This window comes from Meles meles, chromosome 15 (genome assembly GCF_922984935.1).
Source record: "Meles meles chromosome 15, mMelMel3.1 paternal haplotype, whole genome shotgun sequence".
In the NCBI taxonomy this organism is placed as follows: domain Eukaryota; kingdom Metazoa; phylum Chordata; class Mammalia; order Carnivora; family Mustelidae; genus Meles; species Meles meles.
This window is the reverse complement of record NC_060080.1, coordinates 53,783,426-53,807,916: the sequence shown is the minus strand read 5'-3', so window position 1 is coordinate 53,807,916 and position 24,491 is coordinate 53,783,426. Positions and strand designations below refer to the sequence as shown.

Here is a 24,491-nt window from a genome sequence, read left to right as displayed (position 1 = left end):
TGTACCCTCTCGTGGTTTTTACTTACAGAACTGAGGTGCTCAATCAGACTCTTTAATTCCATGGGAAGTTCGCTGGCCAAAAGTTCTCAGCTCTCGGGTGCCGTGATGAGTTGAGGTAGTGTGGCTGGGGCACGGCTCGTGTGGCTGCTGCTCTCACCTGTCCTTGCTCCGCACTTGCCCCGGGCTCACTGGTCACCGGGCTGGCACCCCTGCTGATGCCCACGCTCTGCTGGAAAAGACAGAGATGTAGTCACAGTGTAATGCCACGTGGTCAGTTATGGACTAAAGCTGGGCAGGGACGTCCCGTGAGCCATCCCAGCAGTGGCGGCTTTCCAGATGGGCCTTGAAGAAAGCGGGTGTCTGCTAGGACAGGAGCAAGCCTGCAGGGAAAGGGGGCAGCCCTGCAGGGCTGGGGTATGGTGGGGGTGGACAGAGCACATGGTGTGTGATGGGACGCGTGCAGGGAGGACAGCCAACTGTGAAGGACGTATGCGATCTAGAGGAGAGAAAGCACCTGCTTTAGGGGGTTGGTTATTTCACATATGAACCCATTTGGTTAATTTTCATTCACTCATTTAACAAAATTGAGCCTGGCTCTGTTGTAGGGCAGAGGGACACACATGGGGACAGATCACAAAACCCTGCCCTCTGATGCCACTTTCTAGGGGCACCCGCTGGCTCTGCCCCTCAGACCCTGCTCCGCAAGCCTCTGAGCCCAGCCCCCCCCCCCCATGGCCTCTTCTTGCTCCCTCAAGAAAGCACTTGTTTAGAGTCAAGAGGAGAGAAAAGGGCTTTCTCCTTCTTGACTAGTGACCTCTTATTCTTTTTTTTTTTTTTAAATATTTGACAGAGAGAGAGAGATCTCAAGCAGACAGAGAGAAGGGGAAGCAAGCTCCCCGCCAAGCAGAGAGCCCGATGTGGGACTTGATCCCAGGACCCTGAGATCACGACCTGAGCCGAAGGCAGCGGCTTAACCCACTGAGCCACCCAGGCGCCCCATGACCTCTTATTCTCAAAACCACCTATGAAGTGGTTTAAGTTAGGATGGTCTGCAGCCCGCAGGGCTTATTAAAAATGGGTCTTTCTGGTCCTTCTACTTAGGAAAAGTAGCCTTGCCCTTCTGCTTTCTCTCAAAAGCAGGGGCCATGTGCCAGGCCAGTCGAGGACCTCCGTGGGCAGGCTCCAGGGCAAACCCACTGGAGAGCGCACGGTCCGCAGCAGGGGTGGAAGGCGCGAGGGGCCAGCGCCGGTCCCCCGTTTGCTGGGCCGATGACAGGAAGCTCCAGGCTGCAGATAATCACCCAGGCAGCTAGCACAGACAGACAGCCTCCCCCGCACGGTGACAAATCTTACTCGCAAGGTTTCCTGACTTTGCTTGTTCACAGGAGCCCGAAGAAGTGGCCTCGCTTCTGCTGTCCGGGTCCACGTCACCCTGATGGCCAGCTCATGCCCCCGGGGGCTCTGCCTCAGCACCTCTAGGAGCTCCGATGTCAGCCCTGGGGGTGACCACAGTCATCAGCCCCATCTCTGGGGGTGGGGGACATGGGCAGTGGGAGGCAAGGTGTTTGGCCCTGAGTCCGTGGCGCTGGGGGACTCGGACTCCAGAACCCACATTCCTTCGCCTCCATTTTTGCAAGAGCGGCGTCCACCCCTAATCTGTTTTCCATATTTGGCATCTTTTCTTTTCAAAGCCTTTGGACACAGTGATCTAGTTTCTGTGAAGGGACCTTACGGAAAACACAAATCCTAGAGACAGAGACGGGAACACACAAGACAACTGCGGATTGCCATTGCTGAGTCGCTGTCCTCACTTCCATCTTCACGCTCCTCTCCGTCCATTCTGAGGGGGAGTCCCCGACTCCTGCACCTCCTGGGGCTCTGGTGACAAGAACCCAGCACACTGCTGAGGAAGATCTTCTTACAGGACTTGAAGACATTCTCTCTCCACCACGTGTTCTGGGCTGGGGGCCCTGGGACATCGTTTCAGTCAGCCAGTATTTCCTTAACACGCTTGCACATAGCCTTGGTGTTCCCTTGAATCCAGTGACACTTTGGCCCACCTCTTAGATGTCACCAAGACCTAGACGAGGAGGGACACAGCAAGGCTTTCTGCCAAGCATCTCTGGAACAGCAGCCTCTTGTTCCCGTTGCCCACTTGGGCCTTCACATCCATGAAGTGGCCAAGGGCCCCCCAGGCAGGGACTCCGCAGGAAGTGTTGTTCTGGGCTTGGCACTGACTGGGTGGCCACTCTGTCCCACGTGGAATTCATGGAACGTTCTTTTAGGGACCACACGAAGCAGACGAGAACTCTCACTGCTGACTAGGGGTGGACATTTGCCCAGAGGAAAAAGCAGCTGCATGTTGGAGGCAAATGACAGACATGCTTTCAGCAGACAGGAGGATAGGCTCTGGCAGGCTGCAGCTTCTGGGGTCTGCCCTCCCTGCGCATGAGCACAACATCTCTGGTGAAGACAGGCTGAAGATTTCACGGGACAATGGAGGCCAGAGCCAGTGCAGAGCAAACGGTGTGGCCCCAAGGCCAGGATGGAGCTGGTGACTGGGGGCTCAGGGCTGGAGAGGTTCACCGAGGCCCTGGGGGAAGAGAGAGGAGGCTCTCCTAGGACACTCTTAGACTCACCGGGGACAAAGGTGAGTGGTGACACCCATAGGAGCTCTGTGTCTGGAATAGGTCTACCTTCAAGGAAGCCATGGGCTTGGGAGAGGAGACACCTGGGAGGGCCTAGGGGACAGAGGAAAAGGGAGAAACACCAGCCCAGCCAACCCTGTTGATCACCCAGATGCCAGGCTGGATAACACCTGGGGGCAGTCCCCCAACCTGCCTAGTGGCCAGTAGGGCTGAGAGACCCAAACCATCTCCTGGGAAGGTCATTTAGTTAAAAAACGTCTGACAAATTCTTGCTTTGCTGATATTCCCACCGCCCAGAAGGGAGAAGATGCCGTTATCACGGCGCTGGCGCTGATCCCGATCGACAGTGGAATGAGACATCCTCGGGGATACCCCGAAAGGGGGTCCTGGGTGATGGTCAAGCACACAGACTCTGGTCGGATGGATCCAAGGCCCAGTGCCAGCTCCACCCGCTATACTCCTGGTGACCTGGGGCTACTGGTCTTGGGTTCCATTCTCCCATTTTGAAAAAGGAGGATAATAATATCTCCTGGGGCTGTTGGGAGGATTAAGTAAGAGAGAAGATGGAAAGAGCCCAGCCCAATGCCTGATTTTCAGGAGCATTCAATACATATGAGCAATCATTAGTTTACTACTGCGGTCAGAAAGGTATCTTAGGTCTCCAGAAGACAAAATTCCAACGTTCAGAAAAGAAATCAGCCTGGAAGGGAAAATTACATGAGATGGCAGGGAAGTGTTCAAATATGTCATTCTGACCATGCTATTTAGACAATGAAGGGCAAGCAGGAAGTGGTTAAAATGACAGGAGGAGAGACGAGAGGGTGACTCAGGGATGGACTGTGGCCAAAGGTGGGGAAAGGGGTGTTTGGTTCAGGTGGCACCTCACTGCTTGCTGTTCAAAAAGTGAAAACACAAATCCTAAAACCCCTCCAGCCCGGCAGAGCAGCTCAGAGACTCTCAAAGAGAAACCAGGAAGTACAGGGCTAGCGAAGCCAGAGACCCCCCAGCTAAAATGCCTCCATTTTGTAGACATCTCCTCAGAAGAGTGGGAGGTGCCTTGGGTCCCAGCATTTGCACGTGTCTTTCCAACAGGAAATTCAGAACAACAGTCACCAGAGTCCTGGCCAGTCAACAGAGACCCCACGTTTCAAGTATAAACCAAGAGGTTGTGACAATTCTCTTCAACTTTGCAAAGAAAACCGTTGGTTAAGGCAGCTGCGGGGCAAGCACAGACCAGCACAGGACATGGAACAGCATGGGGCCCAGAAGAGTCATCAGTGGAGACAGACGACCAGGAGAGGAGTCGGGTGGGGCACTGCTTCCTCTTCACCACGTTTATAGCCCTCAATGGTGGGTGAAACTACTTGTCTGGAACTCAGAGCAGGAATCCCATTGCTTTCCCTGAAGAATGGGTGTGTGTTTCCTCAGGAAAAAGTGAATCATTAAATGGGTCACGTTTCTCTTATTGCTTAGGCTGCCAGGAAGCTCAGAGTCAAATTCACACCTCACCATTAGTAATTATGTGAGACCCTGATTTGTGTGTGTGTGTCTGTGTGTGTTTCAATTCCCCCTACTCCTTTTCTTGACCTTGATTTTTATTTAAACTTTCTTTTATTTTAAGATACATAATTTTAGAAGTCATTTCAGAATCACCTTTGTAGAGAACAAGGAGAACACAACTATAAAGAGGGCAGCCTGTGTGTTAAAACAAAAAACACTCTGGTACCTTCTTTGGCAGCAGAGGGCAATGAGGTTGGCTAAGCAAGGGTAAGGTAATTGGGGTCGAGAGCATGGAGAGGGAAGGTGAGTGTGGGGTTTTTTAAAGCAGAGGAAATAAACTTGCCAAAGAATAGAAGGGAGCTGCCTCAGGGCTGAAAGTAATCCCTACTTGTCTAGAGGAACTGGGGCTCCTCTGGGGGTTTCCACAGAGGCCAGGGGCAGCAGCAGAGCTGGCCTGGGTCTGAGTCACCTGTCAGAAGCAGAAGGAACACCACCCTTTCTGCCCAACTCAAGAAAGCTTATCATATTGTAAGTAAATGAGAATATTATTTTCACGGGACTAGCCTGGACTCTGCTCTGTTGTATAAAGAGAAAATCACTTGCAAATTTCAGTACTAATAAATTACTTGTGGTCCCTGGGGCGCCTGGGTGGCTCAGTCTGTTCAGTGTCTGCACTCGGCTCAGGTCACGATCCCAGAGCCCTGGGATTGAGCCCTGAATTGGACTCTCTGCTTAGCAGGGAGCCTGCTTCTCCCTTTCCTTCAGCCACCCACTTGTGCTCGCTCTCTCTTTCATTCTAAAATAAATAACATCTTTATAAATAAATAAACAAATAAATAACTTGTCCCATGAGATTAGATTAGTGGATGCTGGCCTAGCTACAGGAAGGCATCTTGTCCTAGTCAACATAAATACACTAATTTGGACTGAGGTATGGATGGCACATTCCCCATGTCTGAGGGTGACCCCAAGGTGGTAAGATGACACCCTGATTGCCTAACAGAATCAGGATCCAAAACTTCTTGACAGCTAAAGTGAGGGGGCATCTCAGACATGATGCATTTTTCAGAGACGAGCGCAGGCCCCCATCCTTGGTTATGGACCTGCCAGTCCCAGAGGGGAGTACCACCCACTGCCACGGCTCAGAGAGAGAAGGGGGCTCAGTGGAAAGTCTCCAGAGTGAAGAGGCCATCACGGAGTGAAGCCCCTAGGTCACAGGAAGCTGGTCTCTCCCCACTCTGTCCCCAGGAACCCCCCCATACCTATCACTATCTTTTTAGAGGGGCAGAGGGGCAGAGACAAAGAGAGAGAGAAAGAGACTTAAGCAGGCTCCACACCCAGAGTGAAGCCCTGTGAGGGGCTTGATCCCGCCACCCTGAAGTCAACACCTCAGCCGAAATCAAGAGTCGGACGCTTAACCGACTGAGCCACCCAGGCCCCCCTCCCTCTATTATCCTTTATAAACAGCCATCAGACCCCAGCCTTCCTCAGGGCAAAATCTACCTGTGGAACTCCATCCCTCAGCACAATGTTAGATCTCTTCAGCGGCAAGTCCCCACCCGAGCTGGCCTTGGCCATCCTCCTGGACCTCAGGTCCTACCACCCCACCCCATGGACTGTTCCCTGAACACCCAGGGCCCTTTGCACTTGCTGCTACTCCTACCCAGAATGCCCTCCCCCAACACTTCCATGGCTTTTTCCTTGCTCCGCTCGGGTCTCTGCATAGAAGTCACCATGCCCGCAAGGTCCCCAGGACCCCTTCTGTACAAACTACACAACCCTCCTCACTTTCTACCCACTCTCCCTCTCATCCTGACTCATTTCTTCTCATCACAGGACATTCTGTTTTGTCGATTTGATGTTAAAGGGGGTTCTGTAAGAGCAGAGACAGAACTCTCCAGAAACAGTGCTGCCCCAGCGCCTAGAACCATGCCCAACACACGGGGTACTCAGCCATCCACGCTAGCAGACGGATGGACAAGTGAGTAAATGAACACAAGCGAAAGACAGACTTCAGGCTCACAGCTGAGGCAGGACGATGACTCCAGCGTCACGCACCCCCAAGGGCTGACGGTGAAAGCCAGCGAGTGCAGCGTTTATTACAAATGAAGGACCTTAACACTGGCAGGGTTGTAGGCAGGCAGGCCAGAGGGCCCCAAAAAATACCTGGGCTTTAGAATAATCCACATGACTTGGCACAAACAAAAGCAATTTGATAGAAAACAATCTGGGTGAGAACAGGGGAGGAGACACACTTCAGCCCAAAGGACAATTTGGTCTAAAAATACAGTCCACGAAAATAAGAAATCGTGCAGAGGATCATAGGGGAAGGGAGCGAAAACTGAATGGGAAGAAATCAGAGAAGGAGACAAACCTTGAGAGACTCTGGACGCTGGGAAACGAACTGAGGGTCGCTGGAGGGGAGGTCGGTGGGGAGGCGGGGTGACCGGGTGACAGGCGGGAAGGAGGGCACGCGATGTGTGGAGCACTGGGTGTTCTCTGCAACTGATGGCTAACTGAACTCTACCTCTGGAACTAATGATGTGCTCTATGTTGGCTAACTGAATTTAAATGAAATAAAAATAAAAATATGGTCCACTTTTTTCAAAAATTGGGATTTTGAGGTAGTATGGAGGCAGAATGCATCTTTTTGTGCCTCAAGTATTTTGCTTAAATTTCAGAATAGTTTTGCCCTCTTTTAAATTTCTACTTAATATTTCCGCCACCTATCTTAATTCTGCTCATTTTTAAAAGTGTTTTGTGAAATGCCATGCACACAGATGAAGATGCGTGGACCATCCACATTCTGCCTAGTGAGTTATTGCAAAGTAAATGCCCACGCAAGCCCCACCCAGTCACGAATCAAGACACTGCTGGCCCCCACGTGTCCCCAGATGCCCTTCCTGATGCACCATCCCGGCCGCCCCGCGTCTGTCATAATCGCATACCTTCCCTTGCCTCCTGACTGTGTGTCTCTACACACGGTGGCTGAGTTTGCCTGTTGGTTTTAGGTTATGTGCGCGGACTCACACTGGCCATGTTTGGGTCTGGCTTCTTTCACCTGACACCATGGCTGTGAGATCTGTGCCGTGTGTGGCCGGAATCCCTTCCTTTTCTTCACTGTAAGGTGAGGTTCGTAACAGCAACATGCTGAAAACAATCTGCATGTCCTAAATAGGGCATTAGTTACATAAAGTATGGAAGTTTACGAGGAGAAAGTACTAAAAAGGAAGAAAGAATTTTTTTTTTCTAAAAAGGAAGAAAGCTAAATTTTTGCTAAAAAGGAAGAAAGATAGAGTGAAATAGAGTGAATAGAGTGAAAGGATGAAGGAAAAGACACCCATATAAATGTCCATAGAAAAAGGTCCTGGGAAAATGGGCCACGTTTGACCTCGGGAAGGTGACTAGGTAGAAGGTTCTTCAAGAAGTTTATCTATTTTGGGATTGACCTAATTTTTGGGTTTTCCTGTAATGAGCACTCGCTGCATTTGTAAAAACAACAACAACAATTACTAAAAGGAATGTAAACAATGACAAATTAAGCAAGCAATGAAGTAACTAAAGGCCCCGGAATTCGGGGGAGGTTTTCGGGGAGTCCTTCCTCCCAAGTTTATTCTCAGCCAATCACGTCTCTTCTACTCATTTGGTAATTTTTATAGATTTTTAATTTTTGTAATTTGAACAGTGTCCAACCACAATGAACACGTTCAAAAGTTTTACAAATACTTTACATATCGCTTAGTTCACCAAGGCCCATTTGTTGAACTTTTCCGCTTTCCAAATTCGTTTCCACCCACTTTGTCTTCCTGGGTCTATTTGTAATAGATGAAAACCACTTCATTCCTACCAAATCTCTGTGTGGACTGCCCCAGCAGACTGAACTGCACATCCCAAAGGCAGGCAGGCTTACGCTCCCAGTTCCGCCATCTACCATTCCAACAAGGCTGAGCCAATGAACCTCCCCTAAAGTCAGTTTTCCCACCTGTTAAATGGAGATAAAACCTACATTCCAGAGGTTTTGTAAGACTTAGAAATTGCCAAATCAGCAACCTGTGAGTTACCTCAGGCCAGTTCCTCAGCCTTGGCCTGCTGTCGACATTCAGGGCTGGGGAGTTCCCTGTTGGGGGCCGCCCCCGTGCACTGTGGGAGGCTGAGCTGCATCCCTGGCCTCTCTCTACCCCCTAGACCCCAGTGGCACTCCCTTCTCCCCCCACCTCCCTGAAATCTGTGACAACCAGAAGGGTCTTCAGACATTGTCAAGTGTTCCCTGAGGGGCAAAACCACCCATTACCTCGGGAACTGGTCCCCCTTCACCACTGAGGCTGCTGGTCAGGCTCTTCAACCTGCACCCCGGCCGGCGCAGACGCCCCTCCCCTGCAGACAACCCCTCTCCATCCAGTCTTACGCCTGTTCTCTGTCCACAGGACACTGGAATGCACATCAGCGCGGGACACGAAAACACCAACGTGGGGACTTCTGCTCTAGATTCTTGCCCCAACTCTTCCATTTCAGACAAGTAATTTAGCCTTTTAGGGTTTGCTTCTGGTCCTGGGCTACCAGCCAGCATTGACTAGAAGACATGGTACTTTTGTACCTGCCTAACTTTTTCAACTTTTGTATCTGCCTAAACCCGCAATGAGAATTTATTCGAGGGCGCCTGGGTGGCTCAGTGGGTTAAGCCTCTGCCTTCTGCTCAGGTCGTGATCTCAGGGTCCTGGGATCGAGTCCCGCATCGGGCTCTCTGCTCAGCGGGGTGCCTGTCTCCCCTCCCCCCGCCTCTGCCTACTTGTGATCTCTCTTCAAATTAAAAAAAAAAATCTATTTGAATGCCCCAGCCAGGGAGGTGCGGCGTGGGCTCCGATGCAAGGGAGAGGATGAGGAAGACACAGTGGCTGGATAGTCCTGGAGAGAACAGGCACCAACACACCAGTCAGTGGCCCTGGAGGTGTCAAGACATCCCAGGCAGGGGCTGCCTGGTGTCCCTCGGAAGGCAAGACCTGAGGTCCCGGCTGTTCATGCTCCTGTGTGTGGCAGAAAGCAGCACAGCCACGTGGCCTAAAGGGATCACGTGACCAGGGACATGGTCCTCTCCATGATAACGGTGCACGGGGTGCCCATGACTTGTTGCTCCTCTCCCCACAAAGCTTCTGTGCTGTGTCAGGTTCTGGGAGAGCCCCTAAAAGGACTGGGAGTGACCCTCCCAAAACCACAGCTGACTGGGGACTGAGATGGATGTAGCTTTAATTTTGGAAAAACATTCTGGACTGCCATTTCCCTTAAATCTCCGTGTTTGTGAGCTGGGGCTCAGATGCATTGCACATGGAGGGGTCATCCTGTCACCTCCCTGCCTATAACCTTCCAGAGCTCCCCATCACCGAGGGATGCAGGGCCCTGACCGCACACAATAGAGGAATCGGGTGCTCCCCCTCCACGCTTGCTGTTGGGACAGACCTCACTAATCCATCACGGCCTCTCGCTGGCGGGGTCTGAACGGGCAGTACCAGAATGCTTTGCAGCACCTCCCACCAGGCAACTGTTACTTGAGATGAAGTCAAGTATTTTCTCTACTTTGGAACTTACCTCCACTACCCCTACCCGCCCCCCCTCCCAACACACACACATTCTACAGCTTCTTAAATCAGGATATACCATTGATACATACATGGATGTTTTTCCTTTTTTTCTTTTTCCAAAAACAAGGATTAAGTTGATAATGTATGGAGGTTGGATGGACACCTGTGGAAGGCCTCGGACACATCACCCAGGTCTCCCGGCAGGGATGAAGCCATGGGCACCCCTCCGGGGTGGCCTAGGTGAAGCCAGACCCTCTGAGGCCATCCGAGGCCATAACTGCCCGCTCCTTTGCGTCAGCTCCCGACAGCTCTCAAGGATCAGCTCAGCTTCAGAACTTCTCATAAGGTTGGCTGAGGCCCCTACTGAGACCACCTCACTTCTCCTCCTGCCCTACCCCGCTTCCTGCCCTTCCGCAGGTGCTGATCCCCAGCTCCCTAACAAACGCGCGGCAGGCGAACTTCACCTCACAGTCGGCTGCTCAGGAAGCTCAGCCTGTGACGATACCTGCCCAGGATGCTAGAGGCACGGCTCTGGGTAGGATATCTGCCAAGGTCCCCTACAGCCCTGTGACTCGACAAGGTCCTTGGGATGTTCTAAGTCCACAAAGTTCTGATCAGTCTCTACTGTGTGCAACCCGTGTGGATGATCTCCAAGAGAAATCTCAGCCTTCCTTCATATTGTCTGATCTATGGCTGAGGTCACTCTTGATGTCACTTAGGAGGGACACCTGTTGAATCACTACCTCACTCATTCAATCACCTGTCAAGTCTTTTTTTTTTTTTTTTTAAAGATTTTATTTATTTATTTGACAGACAGAGATCACAAGCAGGCAGAGAGGCAGATAGAGAGAGAGGAGGAAGCAGGCTCCCTGTCAAGCAGAGAGCCCGATGCGGGGCTCGATCCCAGGATCCTGGGATCATGACCTGAGCTGAAGGCAGAGGCTTTAACCCACTGAGCCACCCAGGCGCCCCATTCACCTGTCAAGTCTTTCAACAACTGTTTATCAAGGACCAGATATGCACCAAGCCTGCTGGGGATCATGACGCACAAAAGAGCTCTTTTCTGGAGCTTACATTCTAATGAGGAGAAACCTATCAACGTACGACGTATTTCCCAAATTTCAGTCATTTGCATACTGCTTCCAAAATTTTGGCCTATATGCCCATTGCCCAATCATCGTACTGCCTCTTCCTCTGGCTTTTGGATGGTGGAGTCACAGTTTTATCTACTTTAAGCCCAGTGCACCCAAAATGTTCACAAAAGGACAAGCTATTAGTATATATATATATTTTTTTTTTCTCATACACATTAGGATAAACCTGTAACTTTAAACTTTAAAATAAATTGATAGTGTACTTTTTAATGGAGTGCATCTTAAAGCTGAAAAAATCCACCATCAATTATCTCTGGCCTTCTGGAGTCACCTCAAAAGTCATACAAGACCCTCCATACTGGCCTTCTGTCTCTCCCCACCCCCAATCAACCCACTAGCCAGCCCCACTGGTCTCCCCTTCCTACCTCTCCCCCTGTCCTCGGCTTCTGCTTGGGAAACAACCACTTGTCTTCAGCTTAAAGATCCACTCTCTGGGGGCGCCTGGGTGGCTCAGTGGTTTAAGCCTCTGCCTTCGGCTCGGGTCATGATCTCAGGGTCCTGGGATCGAGTCCCGCATCGGGCTCTCTGCTCGGCAGGGAGCCTGCTTCCCTCTCACTCTCTCTGCCTGCCTCTGTGCCTACTTGTGATCTCTCTCTGTCAAATAAATAAATAAAATCTTTAAAAAAAAAAAAAAAAGATCCACTCTCTGGAGCCCTTCCTGGCCCCCTGCAGAGGGCAGTGGGGAGGGGACGCAGCACTGGGCCACTCTAAGGCCTGGGGTCCCTTGGCAGGGCTGCCTCCTTCCTCAGACTGCAGATCCCCAGAGGGCACGGCTCAGCTCTCACACACTTCCTAGGGCGGGAAGATGCTCTAAAAGGAGCCCAGAGAAGTGAGGCAGGGCAAGACTGGCCCCAGACAAGTCCCACGACAGCCATGGTATCTGAGCAGTCAGAACCTGAGAGCCAATGTGCGAACCCCCAGTGAGAACCAGAACTGCGGGGAGAAGGGGTGGTGAGAGAGGCCTAACCAGAGTTTGTTCTCCGGCAGCCCGGCCAGCGAAGGCACCTGCATTACCGGGATTGTTTGGCAAGAGTGGACCCTGAATCACACAGTGACTGACGGGACTAGAACGTGTGGTGGCATCAGCTGACAGCCGCCTCGGTGTCTCTTCAGTGGCAGAGGACCAGGTGGGCAGGCCAGGTCACCGCTGTGGGGCACGGAGGCCAGCCACGGCCTCAGCCCTGCCACAGGAGAAAGATTTATGACCTCGAGTCTCTCTGACTCCAGCTCCTCGCCTGACGAGCACCTTGTGTCCTCAAGACAAAGTAAAACCTTCACGCTGGCACCCAGGGCTTTACACACCTGGGAGCCTTGGCTCTCCTTAAGATGACTGTGGTCAGATTTCATCATTTCTTTTTCTTCTCATTTGCTGCCAAGGACCACCCACACTTGCCACTGAGTAGGTGATTAATAAGTGGTTGCTCGTGTGTTTGTGTTTCATAGGCACATGGGTAGCAATTCTGAAACTACTTTCTGGGTATTTCAAAACTGAGCAAATAAGTCACCTGGAGCTAGATTTCTCGTTGGAGAAAGAAGCTGCAAAGACGGAAAGGGAGAGGTTAGGAAAAAACCCTATCGTCCTGGGTTGGAGTTGGAAGGATCAGTATGAACTCACTGTTAATACACAGAGAGACAGATGTAGAAACATAAATGGACAAAGCAGGTGTTTTTTCTTAGATCTGACCACACCAGTGATGTAAGGACACCCCAGTAACAATGAACACACCAAACACCCAGATTCTGGTTTCTGAACATCAGATTCCACTAGAAGGAACCAGGGTTCCTTGGAGAAATAGCCGATCCAAGGCTGGTCCAAGGAAGATACAAGATGAAGCCGAAACATCTCATGACAGAAAATAAGGGCTCAAATTATGATGGCGAGATGGCCCAAGAAGACCGAAGCCAGTCTGAAGCGGCTCCCAAGACCAAATCTAAAATGTTGGTGTCAAAATGGTGGTAAGAGAGGATCACTCACTGAATGCAAGAAGAGTCCGAGTCTACCAGGACACAAATAACCAGCAGGAAGGCAGGCGGCCTGGCTGGCTCAGTCAGCAGAGTGTCCAACTCTTGATCTCAGCTCAGGTCTTAATCTCAGGGTTGTGAATTCAAGCCTTGAATTGGACTCTGTGCGGGGTGTGGAGCCTACTTAAGTAAATTACCTTAAATCCAATTAATAAACAAACCGGGAGGGAAAGTTCAGAATTGAGTGCCAGTTAGTACACATGGGGAGAATTAGAAAATCGCCATTGGCAGGCAAGGATCGTCAATGACTAAGTGGGTAAGCCCGACGAGAAACAGGCTGTTTGTACGGTCTCACAGCATCTACTCCAAAAAGGCTAATTATATAGGACAAAACGGTCTGCGGTAGAGAAACCTGGCAGACACTTTGACCAACTGGCGAAAGTCAACATCACCAATAGCGCAACCAACAGGCAGCCTGATGCGAACAGAGGAGGACACATCATCACTGTCCTGCGAACTCCTGCCAAAAATGCAGAGCCTGAATCTGGTCACAAGGAAGCGTCAGTCGCCCAAGTGTAGATTTACACTCTACAAAGTCACTGACCTGGCCTCTTCATCAATGTCAAGGGTGTGAAAGACAAAGACAGACTGAGGACTCGTTCAGGTTAAGGAAGCCAAAGAGACATGGAACTAAATGCAGCAGGTGCCTGGACTGAATGCCGGACAGAAAACAGTGGTTTCTTTTGCTCTAAAGGTCACTATTGGGATGATTGGGAAAATGTAATAAGGTCTGTAGATCAGGTAATTGTAGTATGCCGATGTTAGTTTCCCGATTTTGATCACTGTATTGTGGTTATAGAAGAGAATTCCTGGGGCACCTGGGTGGCTCACTCAGTTAAGCCTTTGCCTTCGGCTCAGGTCATGATCCGGGGTCCTGGAATCGAGCCCCAAGTCAGGCTCCCTGCTCAGCGGGGAGTCTGCTTCTCCCTCTCCCTCTATGCTCACTCTTCCTCTCCTGCTCTTTCTCAAATAAAAAATCTTAAAGATTTTATTCTTAAAGAATTCCTTGGGTTTTTTTTTTTGGAAATAAACACTAACATCTTTAGAAATAAATGCATATTTGCAATTTTTAATTTTTTTTTTTTATTTGACAGAGAGAGATCGCAGGCAGACAGAGAGGCAGGCAGAGAGAGAGAGGGAAGCAGGCTCGCCGCCGAGCAGAGACCCCAATGCGGGACTCGATCCCAGGACCCCGAGACCACGACGCGAGCCAAAGGCAGCGGCCCAACCCACTGTAGCTACAGTCCAGGGGAGAATGAGAGAATAAGGTTAACTGATAAAAATGTTACTATTTGGGGGTGGGGCTGCCTGGGTGGTTCAGGCAGTTGAGCTTCTGACTCTTGATTTCAGCTCAGGTCCTGATTCAGGGTCATGAGATCTAATGCCGAGGGCTCTTGCTCAGCAGGGCGTCTGCTTGTGCCTCTCCCTCTGCCCTACCCCCCGCTTGTAATCTGTTTCTCCCGAAGAAATAGAATCTTAGGGTCACCTGGGTGGCTCAGTGAGTGAAAGCCTCTGCCTTCGGCTCAGGTCATGGTCCCAGGGTCTTGGGATCAAGCCCCGCATCAGGCTCTCGGCTCTGCAGGGATCCTGCTTCCTCCTCTCTCTCTCTGCTTGCCTCTCTGCCTACTTGTGATGTCTGTCAAGTAAATAAAAATCTTCCAAAAAAATTAAATTAAAAAAAGAATCTTAAAAAAGTGACTATTTAGGGAACTAGGTAAAACGGATGGAAATTCTTTGTAGTGCTCTTGCAACTTTTCTGAAAGTCTGAAATTATTCCAAAACAAAAGCTTAAAAATAAAATAAATGTGGGATAAGGGCATGAGGAATTATCTAGCGTAGTCTGGGGAGTTAACGGCTATTCAGGGTGTGGTGGTCATTAGTAGAGAAACGGGTGCCCTGTGGGAGCCATGAGTTGCCCCGTAACTAGAGGATCAGATGTTCTTGGCCAGAGCTTTTCAAATTTTGCTGTGCACGAGAGTCACCTGGAGAGGGCTTTCAGTTTTGTTCTTTCCACACACACGCACACCCCCCTCCCGGTGGAGGCTCTCGTGCAGGTCTAGGTGGGGTAGAGCCTGCGTTTCTCATCAGCTCCCGGTGATACTGATGCTGCTTTCGGGGTGGTCCAGGCACCGCCCTTTGAGTCACCGGGGGTAAATACAGCTGCGACGCTGCCCACATCTCCAGCCTGGCTGCCCTGCAGGACTCTGAGGAACCGGCTTTCATTGCTCTTCCCAGCGGATTCTCCCTGGCAGCCGGGATTAAACCTTTACTTTGATGCCCCCGCCTTTCTATCATCTCAAATTGGGACCCTATATCCGAACACCACCCTGGCTTCCAGGGCGGCATTGTCTGCTGCTCCTGCATCCTTCAGGAGCCCAGGAGCCGGAGGAGTCTTCCTGGCCGACCCCGCCGGTTGAAGCACTTGCACACAAGTCATGCATGAACCCTTCCCCCAGGCACAGGCCCTCTGCAATGAGTCCACGACCTCCTTTTCCTGGCTGTTCTCCGGGCTCCCCCCTGGATGCTCCGTTCCCAGCAGAGCTCTTCACCCGCCTGTAGCCCAGGCTCCGTTTGCACCTGTACCCACCTCACACGCATTGGTCTCTGGTCTCATTCCCGCGTGAGAGCCGCCCCTTGGTTCCTTCCTCCTGCGGGCCTGTGCTTAGGAAGTCACAGAGCCCCCACCCCCACCGGGCCCACCCCGGGGCTCAGAACAGAAGAGCGAGCAACTCTGCCACTGGGCCACAGGTCATCCTGTTCCTGTTCCCATAGGACAGGGCTCAGCAACCTGCCACACATGGGCAACGGCAGAGAGGGTTCAACCTTGGTATTGCCCTGAAATTCTGGCCTGGCACCCATTCCCCATCCCCGGTCCGCCTCCCCACCCTCCCTCCTCCCGTGCCTCGGACCTGGAGAAAATAGGTCACAGGGAGGTGTCAGGGGAGGGTTTGGCCCAGGAGAGAAGCCCACGTTTGTTAGGAGCTTGAGAAAGGGACCTGGGAGGCACAAGAAGACCGTCCCCTTCTGCCGTGTTCTCCTACCTCCTTCTCGGCTCCGCCCACCGCCACCCCTGGGCCTCTCCAGGCCTCACTTGTCCTGAACAACACTTCCTCGTGACCCAGCACCACCCACCACCCACTGCCCCCGTGCAGGGAACCTGCTGGAGCTCATTCCTCTTAATGTGCTTGGCTGTGTAGGGATGGGCTGCGGTAATCATGAAGATGAGGGGCTGCACCTGGGCCTCAGTTTCCAGGAGAATCACGGCTGGAGTCGGAATGGGGAGCAAGGGCCCCGGGCTCAGAGCAGCTGCGGGATGGCCGGCCTCAAGTCCCCAGAAGCTTCTGAGGAAGACGACTCCACTGTGCCTCTGGTGCCTGCCTGGCTAGTTGTCTCTCCTTTGGGGACATCCAGGGGGAAACTTCCAGGAGATGCTCAACCCACCCTCGGGAAAGGAAAATGTCCCTTTCCCCCCATTAAGCTCTTGAGGCTTCGCGGGGCGCCTGAGTGGCTCAGTGGGTTAAGCCTGTCTTCAGCTCAGGTCATGATCTCAGGGTCCTGAGATCGAGCCCCGCATGGAGCTCTCTGCTCAGCAGGGAGCCTTCCTCCTGTCTCTCTGCCTGCCTCTCTGCCTACTTTGTGATCTCTCTGTCAAATAAATAAATTAAAAAAAAAATGCTCTTGAGGCTTTGTACTCTCCGTTTCCCTGAAGATCCTTTTTGGCTGAGTGTTTCCATTACTCAGGCCTGCTGAGTTCCAAACGGACAGGAACTTAGGAGCAGATGTGAGGAAGACCCCGAAAAAAGAGTAACACCCCACTCCCAAATCTGGGAATGTCCTTCCCACTCCATCCCATCTCTCTAGTCTCAGGCTCCACGTCCCTCCAGGAAAAATCTGTACTCGTGGTGCCAGAGCCCCCATGGCCATCCCCCCCACTCTGTCCTCCAGACTCCCGTGGGCTGCTCCGTGCAGGTCGATACCTGCCCCCTGCCCGGTCTGCCTCTGTCTCCCAGACTGCTGTAAGAGCTCTTTGCCATGCACATACTTTCCCTCTTGTTTATAAGAACCATCAATTTCCAATCCCCAGTCAGTACCTCACAAATAACGTTAGGGTCACTTTTGGGTAGAAGAGGCAATTTGGATGTGAAAATATTGTAGTTTTCAGTTATAGAGGAATTACGGAAGAAATAAGTAAAAATATTTGAAATTGGGGCTAAGAAAATCTGAGACAGACATACAGGCACTGTGTGTGTATCCTTTTACATCTCTAGGCTAATCACTCACGGAGCCCTTGGAGCTTCCCTCTCTTTGACATTTTCTCCCCGTTTTTCCCAGTCACTCACATCCATTCCATTCATCCCCAATCAACACATTATGTGGTTTTTTTTTCCATGAGTCAATTTTTATTGATTTTTGAAGTAAAGAATTATGGGCATAAGGCTCAATGAGTTTCAGAGCAAATGACAGAAGGAAACGACATCATACTTGCTTGTGAGGACCTTGCAGCCCGGACCCAGCCCAACTGAGAAGGACCGCATGGAGCTGGAAGGGACTGAGCCACATCTCAGGGGATCTGAAGAGGAACCCCAGTCCTCTCTGAAAGACACTCATTTCTAGTCGTCTTGGAACCTTCCAGTCTTAAATCTTTGCCACCAATAGCAGCTTGACCACTATGAGGACTCTTCCCTCCCTCTGAGATAGCCAGCCTGTTCTCCCTCACCTGTGCCTGCCCAGATGGAAGCCTCCCGGAACAGGGACAGAAGAAGGCCCTGCACATGGAGGAGGAGGGAGAGGAGGGGGCAAGAGTTGGTTCCAGAAGGTTGGCAAAACCCAGTGACCCCTGAGGCTATTTGCCCTTCCCTTCCACTGTGGTGGGTCCTCCCACCGATGTTTGGGGGGTAAAGGAGAGGGGGCTTCTCAGTAGGAGAGCTCCTGCCCCCCTTCCCCCGAGGAGGGCTCCTCCTCTATGAGCTCTAGGTCGAACTCATCTTCCAGGGACCCTCCAACAGGCAGGAGGCGGAACTTCTTCCCCTTCAGGGTGCATGTGCGGTGCTCGAAGTCCAGGACGGCGTTGTGGTCCTGGAGCACGTCAGTACCGATGATGGCTTCCTCAGCACTGGCGTCGGCCACTAAGAACTCTGCTTTCAGCTTCAGCTTCCCCAGGGACACCACTGTATCCCAAATGCCCAGGATCTTCATTTCAGCCCCATTGGCCACTTTCACCACATTCTCAAAGGGCCGCAGGGTGTCCAGGTCACCATCCGTGACCTCCTCCCACAAGCTGGGGTGGACCACAGACACCTGAGCCCCGGAATCCACCAGGAACCTCACGGGCACCTTGCCAATTTTCCCCTTGAGGTAGTAGCCCTTACCCATGCTGTTGGCAAAGACAATCTCCTTGGGCAGATGGCTGCGGGTGGCCCCAGGCCTGCCAAAGGCTTTCAGGAGGGTCTCTCTCACAGCACTGTAGTCTTCCTGGTCCTTGGGGCTGAGTCCACTATAGACCTCCAGGGCATTTCCCCTGAGAGACTCTTTCAGGAACCTGAGTTTGGTGGCGTGGTCCCAGTGGTTGAGGTCGTTGATGACCTCAAAGCGGTGCAGCCAGAGGTGTGGGGCTACGTTGGCTCCATCAAAGGGCTCCGGAACGAAGGCATGCTCCCGACGGCCCTCCTGGCTCCTGGCTCCGCTCCCCGCCATCCCTCTGCCCTCCTCTGGAACTGAAGCACTGACCCACGCCAAGTAGAGCAAAGTGCAGAGCAGTGTGGGCGCAATCACGCTGGAGGAGGAGGCCTCTCGGAGCGGAGTGTTGTTTGCTGCCCGTCTGGGGCAGGCAGAGAGGGCCCGGCACGAGCTGTCCGACTGACTGCTGGGCACGGAGGCAGGCAGCTACTATAGCCTGCTCAATCGGCAGAGCCTTTTTGATGCCTAGCCTAGGCCCCCAGGGCTCCCCATTCTCCTTTGTTCTGGAAGCCCCGCCCTTGCTCAGCCCTCCCTCCTGCCAGCATCCTGCCCAACGAGCAGGATCAGTGCCTCACCCTTCTGCATCCATCGCTGGGACTGGTACAGGCCAGCCCACGGTGCAAGAAAGTCCAGCCCCAGTCAGAGGGGACCCACTCAGGTACCCTCCCCAGCCCGTGTCCGAGAATAACAGAGGAGGACACAGAGTATGTTATGACACCCAGGTGTCTGTCATCAGCTGGAGAAGGAAGGAGGTGGCAAGGACCAAGGCCCACCAGCTTCCAGCCTGGGGAATCCCGTTGCCCCACCTCCAAGTGGCCGCTTTGAGGAGCTAAAGAAAAGGAGCATCCATTCACCACACGCCTACCATATGTAAGGCCTGGCGTGGGTGTTTCTCATTCTAAACCAAGTGTGGAATCCCATGAGATTCTCTAGAAGGGAAGATAGAGGATAGTCCCCAAATCAAGAATGCACAGATTGTTTTTTAAGTGAGGGGACACACACACACAAGCATTTGCCATGAACTCGATTGCTACAGTCGTTTATTCCTCACTGATCACATCTAGTTCAGAGTCAGCACTTGGGGGAGGGGGGCAGGCCTCGGCCAGAGCACCCTCATTAAGGCCCTGAAGTGGGTTGGTGCCAAGCCTGAACTTCTGGGAGTGTACGCCAAGATCCGGATGCGCTCCAGCGCCAGCGCCGGCGGGCCGACCTCTGAGCCACTGATGTTGTCTCCTCCCCTCCTGTTCCCTCTCACCTTCCAGGAAACTTCCAAGAGCCCCTTCCCCAAGCTCCGCAGCCCTTTTTCTCCCAGTTCTGTCCTCATTCATGGAAAGAGCAGTGAGGGAATCTCACTCCTTTATGTTCCGAGAAGGGGACATGCCCGCCATGTTGGCGAAGCCAGTGGTAAGGTTCTGGGAGGATTTGGATGGAGGAAGTTGGCAGTGTGACCTCCTGCTGGGGAGTGCAGCCTGCCTTGGGCCACCCCGTGGGTTTCCAGAAGGCAGATCTGTGAGTCCCAGGGTTGGAGCCTGACTTGGGCCTGTGCAGAGAGACTGGGGCTATTGGGGGGACCCACTTTCATGATCTCCCTCAAATGTCATCCCCTCCGTGGAGCTTTCTCTAGCTCTCACACGCGTGCCCACTCCCAGTGGAACGTGTGTTGCAGGATGGTGTACTGGTTCATTCATAACTCTGTCTCCAGCAATGAACTGGACTGCGAGTTCACGTAAACCAGACACGTGTGACTGTCTCCAGCCCCCACAGAAACTTACTCTTGGGTCAGCAGGTGTTCCCTGCCGGGCTCCAGACCCAGTGGAGTGCTGTCACCAAACCAGAGGGATTAAGACAGGAGAGGAGCTGGAACAGTGGCACACCTGTGGCTCTCAGCTATTGTTCCTGGCCCAGAGCCTGTATCTCATCTGTTCCCTGTACCACTCATTCCCCCAGTGCCTGGCTGACTCCCCGACCATCCTGGCCCCGGTCCTGCCTCTGGACGTTCCCAGGGTCCCTGGCTATCCCGAAAAATACCCAGTCCCTGCTGCTGTGTCAGCCCCTTCCAGCTGACACGGTGGGCTCACAGAGACGCAGCTGGGTCAACAACTCTCATCACAGCTGCCTGGCTAGGGTGGGGCCCTTGCGCCATTCCAGAAGCCTGGAGGAGGGGGAAATGGAGTCACTGGGAAGGTGTCAAGTGCAGGTGGGTCTCCAGGAAGATTGCACCAGGAAAACCTGCACCCAGAGAAACGCTCTGGCCACCCACAAGACCAGGAAACCTCTTCTGCAAGGGAACTTTGTGGACAGACTCCGAGCCCCTGAGATGGGCGTTGTGTCATTCTATGGTCCAGGGAACTGACCTAGCAGTGGCTTCCTGGTTACCTGGGTTCATCACTGGGCTCACCTGGTCCCTGGAAGTGGGAGGGTGTGAGGAGGCTGCATGTGACGGAGGGAGGTGAGAGGCCGGGCAGCTCATCAGTAGGCAGACTGCTAGCTGCTCCCGACTGGGGCTTGTCAACCCACAGGGCACACACTGAGTCAGACCTCCCCATCGCTCCGGACTAGAGATAGTAGTCACTGGGACTTGGGCATTGGACTGGTTTGGGGTTCACTTTGGCAAAGCCATTTCACACCTGTTCCCTCCGCAGTTCTGCAGTGACCCGTGAGGCCCACCCGCCAGCCTTCCCCCAGGACTGCAGCACAAGGAGTGTGAAGGGCCACGCGGGCCTCAGGCCCAGGCTCACGCACTGTCCAGCGCATGGATAATGGCATTTTGCAAATACAGGCAGGGAAGTGGGAGTTGGGGCTCAAGGAGGCATGCGGGTGGGCCCTGGGGGCTTGCGTGGTTGGCGGCCTCTGGTGGGGACAGAGATCTAATGGGCAGTGAGAGCTGGTTGTTAAATGTTTGAGAGTTCTGTAAGTCAGTTCCTAAACCAGCTGGTATCTTGAAGTTGGACCTGGTGGGAGTATGGACACCACAGATATTAGCAAATTCTTAACCAGGACTTTTTTTCCCCTGGAAAGCCAACCGGACATCACACCCCTGCGGGGGTGGGGGGCCCTCGGTCACTTCCTCTCTCTGGGGCAGGCCAAGCCCCATGCCCAGTGATTAACAAATTTATCGAAATCTCCACTCCTGACCACCTTTCTTGCCCACCTTGCCCTTTACATTTGCCAAAATAACCTTTACATTCCTGGGTCCTTTGGCTTGAGGTGGGTGGCCCTCCTCAGAGCCGACCGGCAGGCGTTCTGCTCATTCTGCTCGAACGTTCCCCTCTGGATCCCCAGACAAAAGCACACAGCACTCTCATCTTCATGGAGAGAGCAGGAAGGCCTTGAGTTTAGGAACTGGTCTCAGGCTAGGATCAGGAACACGGCGAAGTAACTTCTCAAGGTCCCTTACCCCTTGGGAGAAGCCATACCTGGAACACGCTGGAACCATTCAGGGACCTTGGAATTGGTATGCTAATCCACAGTGATGAGCTAAACCAGCCGGGGCAGGCCGGGGGCCTGCTGCCTCCTCCCAGAACCTAGGAAATCATGGTTAATTATTGACAAGTACAGGTATCAGGGCGGGAACACCCTCTTTATTACCCATCAGCATCTCCTGAGTGTGCTCTGAAGCAGGTACACCATACTCAACCGGAAAGGAGGCAAACCAGGACAATAAACAGGAAGGACTGAGGGAGTCCCCACCCTCCACACCCCCTCACTGAGAATCTGGGGCTGCCTCTGGCTAGCACCCCAGCCCCCAAATCAGGGTCACCCTGGGAGCTGGAGGGGGAGAGAGCAGAGGGACTTACCGAGGCAGCACAGGAAGGCTGAGGGGGGGGGGACAGGAGGTACATGTGCTCCAGCCCAGGAGGCTCCGTGGGCAGTTATCACCTGACCTCACTCCGGACTCTATACTCAGAAAGGCCAAGCTGGCTTTGGCCGGCCACTACGGCTGTCCTGAAATTCCCAGTAATTTTCAACAAGGGGTCCCACGCTTTCATTCCGACCCAGGCCCTAGGGAGTACACCGCTGGTTTTGTCCCCACCTGATCCGACGGGGGCTTCTCGGCCACATCCCCATCCAACGCACACATGCACCTCCCCCTTCGCACTGCACTCAGATCGGCTGTGCTCCCTGCACAACTGCACACACCTCCTGTACGTGTAAAACCTATGCCATCCATGCAAACACGGTCACCCTGCAGTCCTCAGTTCGAAACGGCTCTGAAATTGTGTAACTTGCATACAGACTTCAGCTCCCACCTTTCATTTCCCAGGTGTGTTTGCACGTACATTTACACGCACATTTACACGGACTATTAAAATCTGATTTATTGGAGGCACCTGCTGTTTATCAGCCTCTGGGCACACTTGTTGGCTCAGAGAACTAGGCAGGTCCCATCACCATGGCGGACAAGCTAATGAAAACAGGACGCAGATGTTTAACAGCCGTTGGAAGAGTTGCAGACAGACATGCACATTCAGACTGACCATGTGAAGCAATCCCAGTCACAGGCCCGCCGCTCTGAAAGTGGGTCATCCTGCCCCTGCCTCCCCCTCCCCGACTGTGTGGGGCCAAGGACACCACGGCCTCCCTTCCTCCCCTCTCTGGGCACTCACCACCATGAGTAAGGCCCTAAGTGCTGGTCCCCTGTCCCATACAACTACCCCCTGCCCATGCAGAGGCCCCAGTCCTGGGGCTAGGGTGCGTGCGTGGGTGTGCAGGGTCGATGGCACGGCTCCTAGGAGCAGGGCCCACAGTTGCTTCTGGCGTTCTGCTTCAGTGGGGCATGGCATCGGGTCTTCCAGCTGAAAAGAAGGGCAAAGAGGTGAATTCTACACAAAAATCCAATTAGGGATTCAGATCAGAGACCAAGGTGGGGCTGGTGGGCTCTGACCAAAGCAATGCTTGTGGGGAAAACCAAGGCACCAGCAGGTTCCCTATTCCCAAACCACAAAGCCTCTGACTACCAGCACCGCCGTTCCCAAGCAGGAAGTACCCCGTACTTACATCAGTCATGGCCAAGGCATTAGCAGAGATAGCTTTTCCTTAACTGGTCCCCCTCCCTGATCCCTGCCACTGCCCTGACTGAACAGGCACCTCTGCCCTGGGGCCCTTCCCCCATTCTCTATGGTTCCCGGACCTGTCTTTGCCCATCTGGATTGCCCTCCACCTTCCTTTACCATCAGTTCAGAACCCTTCTATCAGGAAACCGCCGAGCAGAGCCCACCAGCTGAACCCACTCTCAGCAGGCAGCAAGATGCCTCGGTGCCCAATGTGGCCCTGAAGGGTTCCAAAGGGCCCTAGAGGTGTTTCCGGAACAGTGATCTCAGGCCTCAGTGCCAGTCCTCCAGGCCCGGGGTCAGGGCCACAGTCAAGCAAGGGTCAGAACACATTACTAACTCCCTACAAGTCCAATAGGCCAAAAGGGGTTCTTTCCCTATGTTTATCTTTCAATCAAATATGAATATCACTTAAGGTGTTCTGAAGGCCTCCCTTTTCCCCTTCCCATAGCCTGCCCTCCAAATTGGGTTCCCACCTTCTTCCCAAACCCTGATGCCCTCACCCTAGACCAAACCCTCATCTCTTTCTGCTCTGATTTCTGCCACCCTCCCCCTGGGCCCAGGGGTTCTGCCTGGCCAGAGGGGCCTGGCAGACCCCCTTCTCCTCTCCCATCTCCATGATCCCCTTCACTTAACGAAGGATGGGAGTGAGACTGATAAGACAGTCTCAATAGCTCTGGGGACACTGACCCACTTGTGGCAAACACCCCTGAAATTTATGAAAGATTCAGGCAGTCAAAATATACAGGTTGGGTATTCTCCAAATACAAGTGGGCTTCTAATGACACCAGGAAACTTGGCTTAGAGCTAGACACTTTGGTCCAACTTAAAATACCTCAAAGGCAGCTTTGAACTGATCCTGAAATAGTTTTAATTGCTGCTAATGATAACTGGTATTGTGAGCAATGCAAACATATAAAATAGCCTCAGAGCAGGGAATGGCTTCTTGTGAATCCACTGCCAACTTAGATTTGCTCCAAACTTCCAGAAGACAGGGGGACAAAGGGGGGACACCTTCCCTCTGGCATGTCAACGTAGTGTCTTTTCTTTACCATCTAGGAGAATTGGGGGTTGGTGGGAAAGGGA

General features: G+C 52.7%; 1 protein-coding gene across 22 annotated transcripts in view; it reads right to left on the bottom strand.

The window, feature by feature from the left end:
* Positions 1 to 17,300: 17,300 nt before the first annotated feature.
* Positions 17,301 to 24,491, bottom strand: part of ASPRV1 (aspartic peptidase retroviral like 1) — a 116,777-nt gene continuing 109,586 nt past the window's right edge. For all 22 annotated transcript variants that reach the window (XM_045978760.1, XM_045978766.1, XM_045978765.1 and 19 more), the window contains one exon: positions 17,301 to 23,150. In XM_045978760.1, the coding sequence (XP_045834716.1) occupies positions 17,812 to 18,591 (780 nt within the window). In that variant the 5' untranslated portion in view covers positions 18,592 to 23,150 and the 3' untranslated portion in view covers positions 17,301 to 17,811. The remainder of the gene's footprint in view (positions 23,151 to 24,491) is intronic.